Source organism: Varanus komodoensis, unplaced genomic scaffold (assembly GCF_004798865.1).
Source record: "Varanus komodoensis strain SLA01 unplaced genomic scaffold, ASM479886v1 scaffold36, whole genome shotgun sequence".
NCBI classification, from domain to species: Eukaryota; Metazoa; Chordata; class Lepidosauria; order Squamata; family Varanidae; genus Varanus; species Varanus komodoensis.
Window position 1 is genome coordinate 9988674 of NW_025335873.1, and position 13911 is coordinate 10002584.

The window sequence follows — 13911 nt, forward strand, 5'->3', positions numbered from 1 at the left end:
GGCGACAGGGCCCGCGGGCGCAAGGGCCGCCCGCCCCCAGCGGACGCAGCACCTGCTCAGCGCCCGCCCTCCCGCCGCCGCGCCTCTGCTGGGGCGCCGGGACCCGGGCCGAGGAAGCGGGGTGGGGGCGGCGATCTGCACGCGCTCAGGGGCAACCCGGAGGCCCGCACCGCTGCCGCTGGCACCCCTCCGGGGTCGCTTACGTGCACAGAGCGCCTGGGCGCCCCCACACACCCGGGGGGGTCGTTCTGCTTTTCCGCAGCCCGCCCCTCCTTTGCTTCCTCGCTCCTCCATCGACCTGCCCCATTTTTCCAAAAGTTGTGAGGCGGATAGGCAGCAACTACACGGCTGTTGAGAGAAGGCACGTTTAGACTCTCTGGGAATCCAACTGTGCCGCCAGATCTGGGACCACCCCCGTTCCGCACCGCTCCCCCCCCCGCTCCCCGTTTCGGTCCCAGCAGCAGCATTTGCGCAGAGCCGACTGAGTCTGTCACGTTCCTCAGTGGCCGTGAAAGCTGCCTCCGGTTCGGTTCTCTGGCAAGCAACGTGTCAGCAGGTATCCTGTAAAGCCCCAGGTGGAAACTTGACAGGTCCCTCTGCAGAAGATAGATTTTGACTCCTCTCTGTTCACCCTCTGTGAGAATTGTTTCTTTTTCCTTTGGAATTCTAATCCACCGATCAACTAAAGCAATCCGCTGACGGGCTCTCTATTTGTTTAGTGCACACTTTAAACTACGGAATTTTCTTACTCCTCTGGACCCACTGTATTGCTCAATCCATAGCACTTGATCAAATGCAGTGGAACACCATCAATAAAAATATAAAAGTACATTATTATGGCTTTAATAAATGATAAAAACAGCCGTGTGACAAGCAGCTGTTCCTTAAGGAAACCTAGTCATCTCCTCTGATTGGAAAATATTCCACTCTGATAAAAAACAAGCACCAGTGATTGCTGGCCCAAGTGTCTCTTTGATGTTGAGCCACTTTTCAAGCCGGGGCAATTTATGGCTTCCTCAGAGCAGCCCAAGGCCAGTGTGACACAACAGCTTTTGATTTATTCTCAGCAATAATGTGGGTGCCCAGGAAGCTGCCGGGCCCACTCCTTTTTCACCAGCTCTGGATGCTGGGTAAGGCTCAGCTCCAAAGTGGTGCAGTGGAACATGGGAGAGCCGAGTGCCTCGGTCCTCAGCCGGTGTGGCGAGGCCCGGGCCTGGGCCTGGGTGATCTGGGTTCCAGCGCCTGCTCAGCTACGGGCCAGCTGGGTGACTTTGGGCCAGTCACAGACTCAGCCCAATGCACGTCACCAGGTTCTTCTTGTGGGGAGAAGGCTGAAAGCAGTCTCCGAGTTTGGTGTAAGGAAAAGGGGATGCAAATCTCCTCCTCCTTGACTTGGTCCCGTTCTCTTTTAAAAGCACCCAAATTGGTCGCCATCACGACATCTTGTGCAAGTGGATCCCAGAAGTCTAACGTATGCCCGTTGCGCACATCAGTAGCTCCCCCTTCACCGGCCCTGCTAGGCTCTGGTCCCAGCACTCCGCTCTCCACTTCCTCCTCACCGGGCAGAACTACATTCCCCTCACTTGCCTTTTCTGTACGCAAAAACATTCAGCAGTTGCCACCGTTCCTGGCGTGGGATGACTCCCGCCTCGGATCATTTCAGCTACCCTCTTCTGCACTTTCTCCAGCCTGACAGAGTCAAATCTCTCTGTTTCGATTTTTAATGGGGCCTTATTTTGGAGGATTAGGAATTCCCAGATCGTCCCATTTCAAGTTTGTTTGCTCGTTTTTTTAAACAACACGGACAGTCAAGACCAGGAGCCGGTTTCCAAAATGTTGGCTTGCTGCCTTGTGGGAAGAGGATGAGGAAGGAAAACAGAGCTTCCTTCCGGAATTACAGTGTTCCCATGCCAAGAGAGCTGGCTAGCTCTTCCACAATAGAATTCCCAACAAGACCGGTGCTTCCTCTGTCTTCCCATTTGCTGAGGCGCAGATGGCCGCTTGTTGTAGTGGTTGCCATGGCTCAGAGCGGCCTCCTTCTGATGAAGGGCCTCAGGAAGCTCCCTCCAAGCCCCTGGATCAGGCTGACTGGGCCCGGCTGGAGCCCCACAGTGGCTGCACAGCGGTGAGGGAAGGCTACCTGTCCACCCCAGGCAGCACCAAGCGCTCGCTTGCATTTTGGAGGCAAAACCAGCACATTCGTCTTTGTAACAGACAGGCTGGTGAATTCTGCATGATCTTCAACTGTGGGAGGAAGGAAGTGTCTTGCAAATGCCTGGTCCTCATGTCTGGGGAATCGAAACAGTCATTCCCCCCACCCCTTTTCTCTGTTACATCAACACGGCTGGCTTGCTGCTCATTATCTTTTGGGCAAAACTAGGGAAGGAAGAGATTGCAGAGTCTGGGCTTCCAGATCAATTCAGAGCCCCTTGAAAGAACTTCACTGCTTTTTGCAAGTTACAAGGGCAGCTTGTTTAGATGGGAAAAAAGACCTGTTAATGCCCAGCGTTCCTCACTGGTCAAAGATGGCACCAAAAATTACACCTGGCCAACCCCGAGGTGCTCCACAGCTCCAAGTGGCCGTCCTGAGACTCTTTGGCCATGGATGGTGCAGAAAAGTCTGAAGATCTGAAGCCCCGAACATCTGGAGGGCGGGAAGCTGCCCTGGATCATATGCAAGCGAGCAAGCACAGCAAGGGATGCCTCGGCGAGGTTGCACCACGTGCAAGAATGAGAGTGGCTCTGCGGAATCAGGCACTGCTGTGCCCCCAAAGGTCCCTTTCGGCCTCTGTGAAGAGGACGTGCAGGTAAGGATCAGCCCCACTGCAAAATCGTGCTGACCCTGAACATGAGGCACCCACCTCATTACCTGCCACCAAGTGACACCCCCCCCCATTAGAATTGTGTCCTCCTTTCGTCATACCTGCCCCAGTCCGGGCCATGGACAGCCAAGCCGTGTGGCCGAGGGTGACGCGCCAACCGAGGGCGTGTGTCCGGCTGCCACTCTGGCAGCCACCCCCCCCGGCCCCCACAGGGAGGGCCCTTTCTCCAGGGAGGGGCTCTGGGGTGGGGAGAGGAAGGCAGGGAGCGAACGGCTGCAGGTTTTGCTGAAAGCTGGAATGGCCAGAGACCTCAGCCGGGGAAGGAGGACTATGCAGTCCAGTGCCCGGGAAACGGGAGAATTGGCTGGCTGCAGTGCACGGGAAGCATGCATTTCCAGAGGAGCAGTGGGGATTCTGCTGCCAGGCTATGCCCCTGTGAAGGAGTGTGTGTGTGTGTGTCGTTGCGCACAAACTCCGAGCCACATCGGGAGGTGCAGGTCCCTTCTGGAAGGGAGGGTGGGGCCTGCCCTGGCTGCCCCGAGCTACCAAGGCATTTTGCTGCCCCCAGTGATGGCGGCCTCCAGGAAGTGTGCCAGGCCCCTCCAGGCAGGGGCTGCACTGGGGCGTCCAGTGTGACGTCACTGCTGAGGCAGAGCGGCTCAGCCAGGGCAGGCCACCAGCTCCGCGCTGAGCCCCCGCGTGGGGCAGCAGGGTCAGCCCCAAGGAGCCCTGCAGAGGCGAGCAGAGCGTGCAAGCGGGAGTTTGGTGGGCAGGCGGGTTCTGACTCAAAGCCTCTGCCTTCCCCGTCCTGGAGGGCTGTGGGAGTCAGCCCGAGGCATCGGCAGGTGGGTTGCCAGGTGGGGGAAGAGTTTACGCAGGTTACCAGGGGCACGCAAAGGACCCCTGGGTCAGCTCTCTGGCTGTCCGGTTCAAAACAGATCTTGGGCAGCAGAAGGCTCCCCCTGCTCTGGCCAGGCAGTGCAGGCCCGGTCCTGAAGGCTGGGTCCAGTCGAAGGCTGCTTTTCCTGGGCCTCGTTTTCAGTTCGTTGTTCTTTCGCCTAGCTCCTCAGATTAACCACCAATTGTTTCTGGAAACAATTTGGAACAAGGAGTTGTGGGCATTTCAGAGGGCATTTGGCTCACTGTAATGCCAGACTAGAGCTAATGGGGTTGGGAAGGTTTTCCAGCTGGGCCGGAAGTGGCAGCTCTCATTTCAGAAACGGTGTCGCCCTTCCCGGTTGCGCAGGACAGGGACGGAAAGAAACAAGCCACTGAGTGAGACAGTTTAGCGCTTGGAGGATGGTTACATTGCCAGCTGACAGGGGACACATCCGAGTCTCTCCGCTCCCCCCACCGCCCCCCGAATGTGAGACGCATTCCCCGACCACTGGCTGAGCCTTCAGCCGGTCCCGGGCCAGGCTCAGAGCTGCTCGTAGAGACTCCGGCTCTCCTCTTCTGAGAGGCTCAGCACCTCTTGGAACTGGGAGATCACGCGCCCGAAGTGGGATCCCTCCCAGAACACCTTCCCGCACTGGCTGCAGCAGTAGAAGACCGCCAAGTCCTCCCGGGAGAGTATCCCTGCGGGGACGGCCTCGAACTTCAGCGGCATGCCGCTGGGCAGCAGCGCCGACTCCGTGTCCAGGCTGGACTGCTCCAGCCACTGGATGTTTCGCGTGTCCACGGGCGGCTGGGGGGCGAGCGCGAGGGTCCCCGCCTCCGGGCCTGCGCCAGCGTTCTCTGCCGATCCTTCTGCGGAAGAAACAGAAAGCTCTTTCAGCTCTTTCCTGGGGCTGCCGGTTCCTTTACCAGCCCGCCGGGGAGCCACCCGTCCCGGCAGGCGAGGCCTCCTGTGCCGGCCCGGCCTGGCTCCTTCTCGGCAGCCTCTATGGGTGCGGCGGTGGCGGCAAGGCACCCTGCCGGCAGAGGAGGCGGACGCTCCCTGGACGACGGGCGGGCCTCCTGCCCATTGCCTCGATCGATCGGAGGGAGCAGGGAAGCTCTGGCAGGAGACCGGGCAGAGGTGCGACCGGGCAGCCTCCTCTGAGGGCACGGGCGGCTCGGGGCCTCTGGGAAACCTGCGGCCACTTGATGGACTTCCTCTCATGGTGCGCAGACTGGAGGTGCGCAGAAAAGGCTCACCAGATGGGTCCAGATGTGTGGGGCGCGATGGCCTCTGCCTAATGCGGGATGCTGAGGATGGGAGCATTTCGCGGGGTGGGACGGGCCTCATGCCGCGTCCCCTGCCGGAGGAGGTGCTCCTGCCTGCTGGGCACTGCGAGAGAATCCCCCCCCCCCCCAAGGGGAGGCCCCTTCTGCACTTCCCCAGCGCTGCTCCCCTTCCCTTTGTCTCTCGGGAGCGGCGAGAGGCGGCTGCTTTGCAAGGGGATCCTGGCTGGCACTCTGCGCACGGGCCTCAGGTTGGCCTTTTCCAACGGGCGGGCAGGCCCTTTGAAATCGTTTGAAAAGAGGTCCCTCCAGGGACAGGGAGAGGGGCTCGCGTGTGCATCTCTGGTGTGGGGGATGGACAGAGCTTTACAAGCGCCTCATTCAGATGCTTCTTTCTCGATAAACTCCTGAAAACACACACAGAGACCCTGGGGTATCGGGTGGTACAAAGATAAAATAACATTGTTGCGGTTGTTGTTGTTGTTTGTGGTTGTCGCTGTTGTTGTGATTCTTTGAAGTGCCACAGCGGAGAGGCTGGGCTAAATGCTTTCTGGATATCCTGGCTTTTCTCCCCTGCCAGCCTTAAAAACCAAACCAAACCAAACCACGGTGGCTATATACGTTCCTTCCTCCGCCCTCTACTTGCAGGGCATTGCCTCTGCTGAAGCTCAATAAAACACACTGCTTTAAAAGATGCATACGATATCGCATTATGACGGAGTTCAGAGTCAGATTTGCAATTTAGCGTCACAATTGTTTCAAAGCAAGGCGTTCACAAATGAGCTGATGAGATCTCAGAAGCTGGAAAATGTAGGCAAGGAGACTTTTTCACTCTTTCCCACAATGCTGGCACCAGGTGCGGGTTGTCCATGAGGGTGAATGATGCACACACAGAGAGAAATATTTCTTCGGGCAGTGCAGAGTTAAACCAGACTGGCCTTGGCCACCGCAAGATGTAGTGATGGCTAGCAATACGGATGCTTTTACAAGGGGACCGGGCACAGTCCCGCAGGAGAAGGCTGCCCTTCCTACTGTTTCGGTCTCGGAGGCAGTGCGCTGGGGAAGATGCGTGGGAGAACGCCCCGCTCGAGAGCTTCTCTTTGCAGCAGCTGTTGGCTGCTGGGCTGAGCGCTGGGCTGGGTGGGCCCTGGCTCTCTCCCAGCAGGACTTGTCTTGCGCTCTGTGACTGGCCTAGGAAGGAGCTGAGTTGCTTTTGTGATCTGCACAGCAAAGCACTCTTGTCACGGATACGGTATAAATTACGTTGCACGTGCATCTTTTATGTTACTTTTTACCTAAATTAAAACTGCTTTTTTTTTTAAACAAAGGTACTATCTTCAAGGATGTACAGAAAAAAAAAAACTAGATTCTGCAAACAGGATCGATTACGTAAATAAAGCCTTTCAGCACATATTTGTTTACAATTCACAGATTTTTCTCCTGTTTCTCCTGGTCAAGAGAGGTACAGAGTAGCCCCTGCACACGCACACCCAGTTTGGGCTTCTAAAATGTCACTAAGTACAGCTATATTCGCAACCCGGCGTTTGTACCAATAAGGGCTAGTAATGCAGGAGGAGAGAGATCGCCCGGGTGTGCTTTCCTGGTGGACTTTGACTGGAGATACCGAGAGAGGGAGGGCTGGTGGATCGTCACCCTTTACCCAAGTTTTAAAGATACACCCTGGGAGCCTTCTTAGAGTACAAAGGTTCCTGAGAACCTTTCCTTGGCGAGAGATCACACCTGATAAGAGACGTTATGAGCCTGAGAAAGTAAGTCCGGGGCCTCCTTGCAGGGCAGAAGGTTCCAGATCCCCGGATTATCTTCCCCCTTCCGATAAGGGCAGTACACAGGGCAAGGGCTCCGCGTGGCGCAAGCCCCGCCGGGCTCCAGGGAGGGGAGCCGCCCAAGCACCCTGCCACGTGCCCGGGGGCCTGCTTGTGCGCTGCACCCGCAGCGGCCCCCCGCAGACGGCTTGCCAGAGCCAGAAGCCCACCTGCGCTTGGCGGGTCTGCAAAGCGGGCCGACACAGACAGACGCCTCTGCAAAAGCCCCCCTACCATCCCGAGGGAGATGCTCTCGAGCTCCATGGGCAGGGAGGCACCGGGGCACATGGGCTCGCCGAGCCTCAGAGCAGGGTGGGCCGCAGGGGAGGCGGCCAGGGGGCCGAAAAGGCTCCCACTGTGCACATTTCGGCAGGGAAAAGGGTCTACAACTCACAGCCTTTAGGACCGCACCCTCGGTCATAGTGAGAGAGAACCGCGGGGGCCAACAGCGAGCTCTCCCTCCGGCGCCCGATCCACCGGGTGGCCAAAGCAGCCCTGTCTGCACACAAGAGGAAGCTGCTGGCCAGTCCGAGTGAACCGCAGAGCAGCAGAAGCACAACCCCTCCACCCCCCGCGACACACAAAGTGAGGCAGGGACTCCAGAACAGCCCAGTGAGGAGCGGAGACTGCACCTTGATGAACGGAATGGCAGGTGCGTGCGCGTGTCGAGGTGCGTGTGGGTGTGTGACGGGGTCGGAGTGTCCTCTTAAAAGGGGCGGCTGGGTGACACATCTGCAGTTCAACCTTTTGCCACCCGGTTCTCATCGGAAGAACCCCTTGAGGGAGGCCCCTGCAGCTCCCCGGAATCACAGACGGCAAGGCGGAGATCGAAGAACGCCTGGCACAGCGCGGGGGGCGCATGACCTGGGGACCGCCTCATCTTCATACTCTCGGCCGCTCAGCCGACACACTACACCACCCATCTTCCTCTCTCGCACTTGAACGAACTGTACGCACGGCTATCGCCTGGGGGGGGGGCAAGCTGCCAGGATGTCAGGCCCCCCACCAGTTCCTCCACTGCTCTGCAGAACCTGAGCACTGGCAGCCCGCAGCGAGCGGCTGCAGGAGCGCCGGGTGAGTGTGCAAGCAGGCGGCCAGAGCAGACGGGCCGCCGGCCCGGCCCGGCCCGGCACTCTTATCTGGCGGCCACCTCCCCCCGCCCACCCCGCCATCGCAGCTATCGCAAGCGCCCTGCATCTTCACACGTGCCTGTCCGGCAGGGCAGAGCCCTCTTCGCCCTGCTGCCAGCCTTTCCCCCCTCGCCAGCCCAGCCCGGCCCGGCGCAGGAGCAGGAGCCGCTTGCCTCAGGACCACCGAGTCAGGATTCCCAACCATAGGCAGATCTGTTAGGGCTTGTTCGCGATTCCTGGCCAAAGAATGAGACGCATGGGTCCCAGAAAGGAAAAAGAGGGGCGGGGGATGTTCCCAAACCCTGGGAAAGCATGCACACAGCCTTAGGTTAAACATTCAAATGAGTAATTATACAGCGATTAATTGTCCTTTAATAACATGCAAGCTCAGTTATAATGATGATAAAAAAGGGGGTGATGGAAAGAACGGGCGCGGGAAAAGCAGGGCTGGGCCGGGTTCCAGCAGAAGCAACGGCTTCCCTCGTGCCCGTGGGGCTGCGCAGATCCCGAGGAGGAACGCCACTCCGCGGCTCTGGGCAAACTGTGCCCCAGGTTTACCTCACAGGGTTGTTGTCACAATAAACACCAAAGGAAGTGCAGAGCTTAAAAATAAATTAACTGCAGTGGAGATGCGAGGAAGCCGAGGCTGCGGTACCCTGGTCGCTTGTGACAGTTCCTGCCCACCACACGGCCACCCCCCTGGACCCTCCGGCCGAACTATGAGGAAGACCTGCCATTCTGCAGGCTGCCCCGGAGCTCTGGGCCCCCACCAAGCCGCGCTTCCTCTTTCTCTGGGGCACAGCTGACCCGGCTGCCTTGGGGGCAGAGGGCCTGGGGCGAGATCCTCCCCATCACTGGGGGAGCCGCGAAGGAGCCTCCGTGCCAGCAGGGAGCAGCTCTGAGACCAGCGGGGTGGCCACAGTGTGGAGGAGGCCTGCGGCCACATGGGCAAGGCCCTGGCTGTGTCCCCAGCAAGGTTCCTCAACCGGGCATTGTTCCTCGGCCTGCTGGGGGATGCTGGGAGTCGCAGTCCAGCAGGCCGAGGGAACGCCAGGCTGGGGCCGGCGGCCCACAGGCGCTGGCCCTGCTGGCAGAGCGGAAGGCCTCTTCGCGCTAGAGCCAAGCTGAGGCGCCGGCGCTGGGAACGCACGTCCTGTCGCCCTGTGCCCACCACCCTGCGCCAGAGAGGGCTGGGGCAGCCTTTGGCACCATGACCTTGCCCCACACAGGTGGGGCGATTCAGCCAGTGCGGCCCGCTGTGCCGAGGGCGGGCGAGGGGTGGTCCTTCGCGACCAACCACCTTCCCTGCTTTGACCCCGGGGGGCTCTTTGCTCCTGCTGTTGTTCCCAAGCGCCACACACAAAGAAGTTTTGTCTTTTTTCTCTCTTTCTTTTTTCCCTGGGAAAAAGGGAGAGAGAGAAATGTGGAAAGCAAAGCCTCTTTCTTTCCCAACCCCTCTTCTGTGAGAAACCTGTCCAACCAGCTGGGTTAGTCATGGCAGCAGGCAGCTCTCACAAAGAAAAAGCTGAAGGGGAAAGTCTGTAAAACACAACCACTTTCCCTTCTAGTTGGGGGCAGAAGGAAAAAGACAAAATCTTCCATCGGTCTATTTTTGTTAAAAGCTCTCACTGGAGGCTGACGTTTTCTGATGGCAGCAGAGAAAAGGGTCTGCCCCAGACGTCGGGAGATCCAAAATACAGTTAAGCCCAGGATGCTGGAGGCCGTTTAGCCATGCTGTTAAGACAGCCGGTCACCCGACATTTAATTGCAGACATTTTAAGTCCAGCATCTTTACTTTAGAGGGTCTCCCTTTTTTGTCTTACAATGGGAATGTTTTCATTTGTCGGTTTTTAATCTGTATGAATATGTAAAATAATGTTTGTCTTGATCTGTGGGGAGAAATTTAAAATAAAACTGCCAAGCACTGGCCATTTAGTGCCTTTTCATTCACTGGCCAGCACACTGGAAGGCGAAAGTAAGATTAGCAAGAGGGTCGCATCCTGCCTTGTGCCCCCACAAATAAAGGGCAAGAACTGCCTTGCATCTGCTTTAACGGGAAATAAAAACAGGCAAAACTGTTCTTCAGCAGAACTTCCTTCTCTGTATCAGAAGAAAAAACACCAGAGCCAACCATTCCCTTCGGCAAAACGACACCCTTTTCCTCCAGACTGATTCACTGAGGCAGTGCGGTGTAGTGGCTAAGGCTGTGGGACTGGGAATCAGCCTCGGAGGGAGTGAGTGCCTGTGAAGACCTCTAAAACCTGGCCTTGACCCCTCTTATGACTAACACACTCTGAATCCTTCCTCTGCATTCATAAGGACTAGAAACATCCCTTTAAGTGTTTTAAGCGACCACTGAAATGTATATCCTGCATCAGTGCCTGAACCTGAGCAGCAGCACTGCCTCAACTCTGGATATGTTCTTGAAGCCCCTGACCAAGCTCCCGGCTTACCTGTTGCCGCATCTTCCCCAGTCAAACAGCCTCTCCGCTTCACCAGCTCCAGCATCTTCTCCCTTGAGATCTTCAGGTACTGGTTGCAGTTGCAAACCTGTCCAGAGAAAGAGAAAGGCTGCTACCCACGATGCTGATGCTGCCCGGACCTGTTTCCCCACGCTGCCCGGGCCCTCTGCTGCTTCCCCCCAGGGCCGTCATGCCTGAAGAAGGCTAAGGGAAAGGGCAGCCTCTGCGTCCCCCACCCCACTTCGCTGCTGGGGCAGATATGCCAACACTTAAGGGGTCTGCCAGGCCTTCTCCCGTGCCGGCTGCACAGGTGCAGCAGCTCCCTCCTCTCTGCCCCGAACACACTGACTGCGGGAGGCTCTCCCTGCCAGCTCTGTCTTGCCAGTTGGAACCTCTCTGCTGAACGGGAGGCGCTGCAGCCTGCGAGGGACCCCGCCGATCTCTGAGAATGCAAGGGGAGCAACGGGTCTGCAGTGGCCGCCCAGGCGCCCCCGGGCCATCCATGAGCACCCCTCCTGCCCCCCGGGGAGTGGAGTGCAGCAGCACCGTGGCGCTGGGCATGGAGGCTCTGCCCAGCCCAGCCACCTGGGGGTTCGCCGAGTCCCAGCAGCAGCCCCTCCTTCGCTCACCCTCCTCGGAGGAGGGAGGGAGGGAGGGGTCCAGGGATGAGCGGCAGGAACCCTTCTCTGTCCACCACCTGCTGCCCACACTCCACCCACCGGTCTGCACCTCGTCCGGCAGAGACGAGACCTGCAGGGACCACAGCAAGGCATCCCTCGAGTCCAGGCACCTGACACCCTCAGGAAGCCCGTGCAGGTCACGCCCAGCCTGCGGCGTTCGCAGGCCGACGACGAGGGTCCGGGCTCCACAGGCCCCCACTACGGGGGGGGGGGAGGCTCTCCTCCCATCTGTCAAATCCCTTTTTAAAACCACCGAAGTGACTGTGGCCTTCGCACAGTGCGAAGGGGCCCTTCCTTTGATCTGCCCCAGATCTCTCAGCAAGCGGCTTCATGGCGTGTCCCCGTGTGGCTCTGGCATGAGGGGAGAGAGAAAAACGTGGCCGCTCGTCCTTTTCTACCCCGTACCCATTTATACTGTTCTTACGAATGCAAATACGCCTGCACACGCGCACACACGTTTCTGGCCCCTTCCAGAAATGGCACCAAGGCTTTGTCGAAGCAGTCCAGGAAAAGAAACAATAATCAGGACATCAAAGCCACTGTACTGAAACATTGAACTGGCACAGAACAACATGCGCTTGCCACTGGCCTGCTTTTTCCTAAATTCAGCAGGATCCTGATGCTTTGGCCTTTGCTTCGAGGGTGCGGATTTCAGCTCTGAGTACTTCGTTCACCCTTTCATGCCCCTTTCGCAGCTCCATGAGGCCCCTTTTGAAGCCCAGGAACTTATAGTTCCTGACCGCAGTCAGACTTGTCCAGATTTCAGGGAGCCAACCAACCAACACCACCAGCTGGGGCCCCCCCTGCCCAAACCCTGAAATTAGCAAATCAGACCCCTCAGTGCCCCTCGCTTGGGATTTCCGAGTGAAACGCTTGCGGGAGCCGGGTCTGGGCCAGCCCTGCGCAGCGCTTCAGCCGCCGTGTGTAAGCGGGCCGAGACCCCTCCATGCCGGGTTTCTGGACTGGGCCGCTGCTGCGCACACGGGCCCGGCTGGTGGAGTGCGGCCGAGAATGACTGCGCAAGGATATGGAGCGGTGGCGGCAATTTCGAGCTCCGGGCTGGGAATATCCCAGAAGCCAGAGGAATCCTCTAGCGCGGATGAGTCACATATTCTGCTCTGCACATTCTCCTATCCAGTTTAGCCATCGTACAAGGTTTGCTCAGAGATCAGGCAGCTCAGGTCCCATATCTTGCTGCTTATCTTGCTGCTTATCTTGCTGCTTATCTTGCAGGAATGTGGCTTTAACCTTACAGCTCAGGTCCTGCAGAGGCTCCTTTGAAAGAGCCTGCAAAGGAGCGGCACTACCAGCCCTCTAAAAGGAGGAGTGACCCAGGAATGTTTGCATGGAGAGTCCTGCTGGGTAAGACCAAGGTCTTCCTAGTCCATCTTCCTGTTCAGGCAGTGGCCTGCCAGCTTCCCCAGTGGGAAACACACCACAGGCAGGAAAGGAGGGCAGCTCCCCGCACCCCACCATGCTCCCCAGCAACTGATGGGAACAAGCGTATGCCCTTTGCTATTGGAGGAGCACAGACCCTTCCGGATTAGTAGCCACTGACCACCAGCCTTGTCCTTGAGAATCGGCCCACTCTTCTCAGTCAAGCTGGTGGCTACAGCTGGGATTCTGCAGTTTGACTCTGCCCCATGGAGGGAAGGACCTTACTCAGCGTTCTTCGTAAACTATTCAATCTTTCATCATGGGGGAATTATTCCAGCCCCTCAATCACCTGGCGCACACCGTATCCAACTCTAAAATATCCCTACAGAAAGAAACACGTCACCGATTTTTCTTGAAAGAAAGGGGGAAAGGGATGCCACATATGGAAGCCGCACCTTTCTAGCCCCCAAAGTCATGGCATTTGTGCCGCTGATAAGAGAAGCGTGTTTTGCATGTCACAAACGTCTTTACTGCCCCCAAACGGAGCCTTTTCCCCCCTAGGTCAGCCCTGCCTCCCCTCAGAATTTCTAGTCAGGTTCACCTGGATGCGAGAGGGGGCTTCCTCCCCTGACCCACATAAAGCAGTTGCTCCCTGAAGCACTGCAAAGCGGGGAGAAGATATGGAGCAAGCCCTCCTTTGGACGAGTGTCCGCAAAGATGACAAGATGGATGCTCCACTTGCAACCAGCCATTCGCGGTTTAGACGGCATGCCTGACAGGCGTTCGGGTGGCCTGTGCCGAGCCTTGAGCCCTTGGCACGGAGCGCTTTCCCTTGTGGCCTTGCAGGGTTGCATGCCGCACGCGCCAAGGCCAGAGTTCACCCACCGGTCTCAGCCTGCCTTCTCCTTTCAGCCGAGCCTCCCCACCCAAAGTCCATCGTACTTATCATTCTCCCTGCCTCTCTCTCATGACAAGTGCTTGCGACCCGTCTCTCGTTGTACGCAAGCATCCTTTTAGCATATGGCAAACGCTCAGAGGCATGCTTTTTCCTGGTCACCATCACAGCAGGCCTGAAAGGTAGGCTAGGGCAGCCTTCCCCAAGCAGAAGAAGTTCCCTTCTGGCTGTGGGGTCCTGGGAGTGCTCGCCAAACCCCCTGGGGTGTGTCAGGTTGGGGAAAGCTGGGCCAGGAGCAGTCACAGAATCACAGCATAGTTGAGGAGCAAGGGGTCCGTGAGGCCATCCAGCCCAACCCCATGCTCAGAGCAGGACTCCAAGTTAAACTGCTCTTCTCAGATGGCTGCTTCTCGGCAGAGTACAGCCAGGATGATACTGGCATGGGACCCACACCCCGGAGCACCACTGGCAAATATATTAATGTGCAGCATCATTATATCTATTATTAATACTTCAAAGACAATACAAATGACCACCCATAGCACACCCAGTTTAT

At 57.7% G+C, this 13911-nt stretch overlaps 2 protein-coding genes across 2 annotated transcripts in view; both read right to left on the reverse strand.

Annotated features, from left to right (window-relative positions):
- Positions 1-294, reverse strand: part of LOC123028201 (NOTCH regulated ankyrin repeat protein) — a 618-nt gene extending 324 nt beyond the window's left edge. The window contains exon 1 of the mRNA XM_044439748.1: positions 204-294. Within this exon, the coding sequence (XP_044295683.1) occupies positions 204-294 (91 nt within the window). The remainder of the gene's footprint in view (positions 1-203) is intronic.
- Positions 295-4106: 3812 nt separating this feature from the next.
- The window catches only part of EXD3 (exonuclease 3'-5' domain containing 3), a 79719-nt gene continuing 69914 nt past the window's right edge, over positions 4107-13911 (reverse strand). Inside the window, exons 21-22 of the mRNA XM_044439821.1 lie at positions 10395-10491; positions 4107-4571 (exon numbers count right to left, since the gene is read on the reverse strand). Of these exons, the coding sequence (XP_044295756.1) occupies positions 4243-4571; positions 10395-10491 (426 nt within the window). The 3' untranslated portion in view covers positions 4107-4242. The remainder of the gene's footprint in view (positions 4572-10394; positions 10492-13911) is intronic.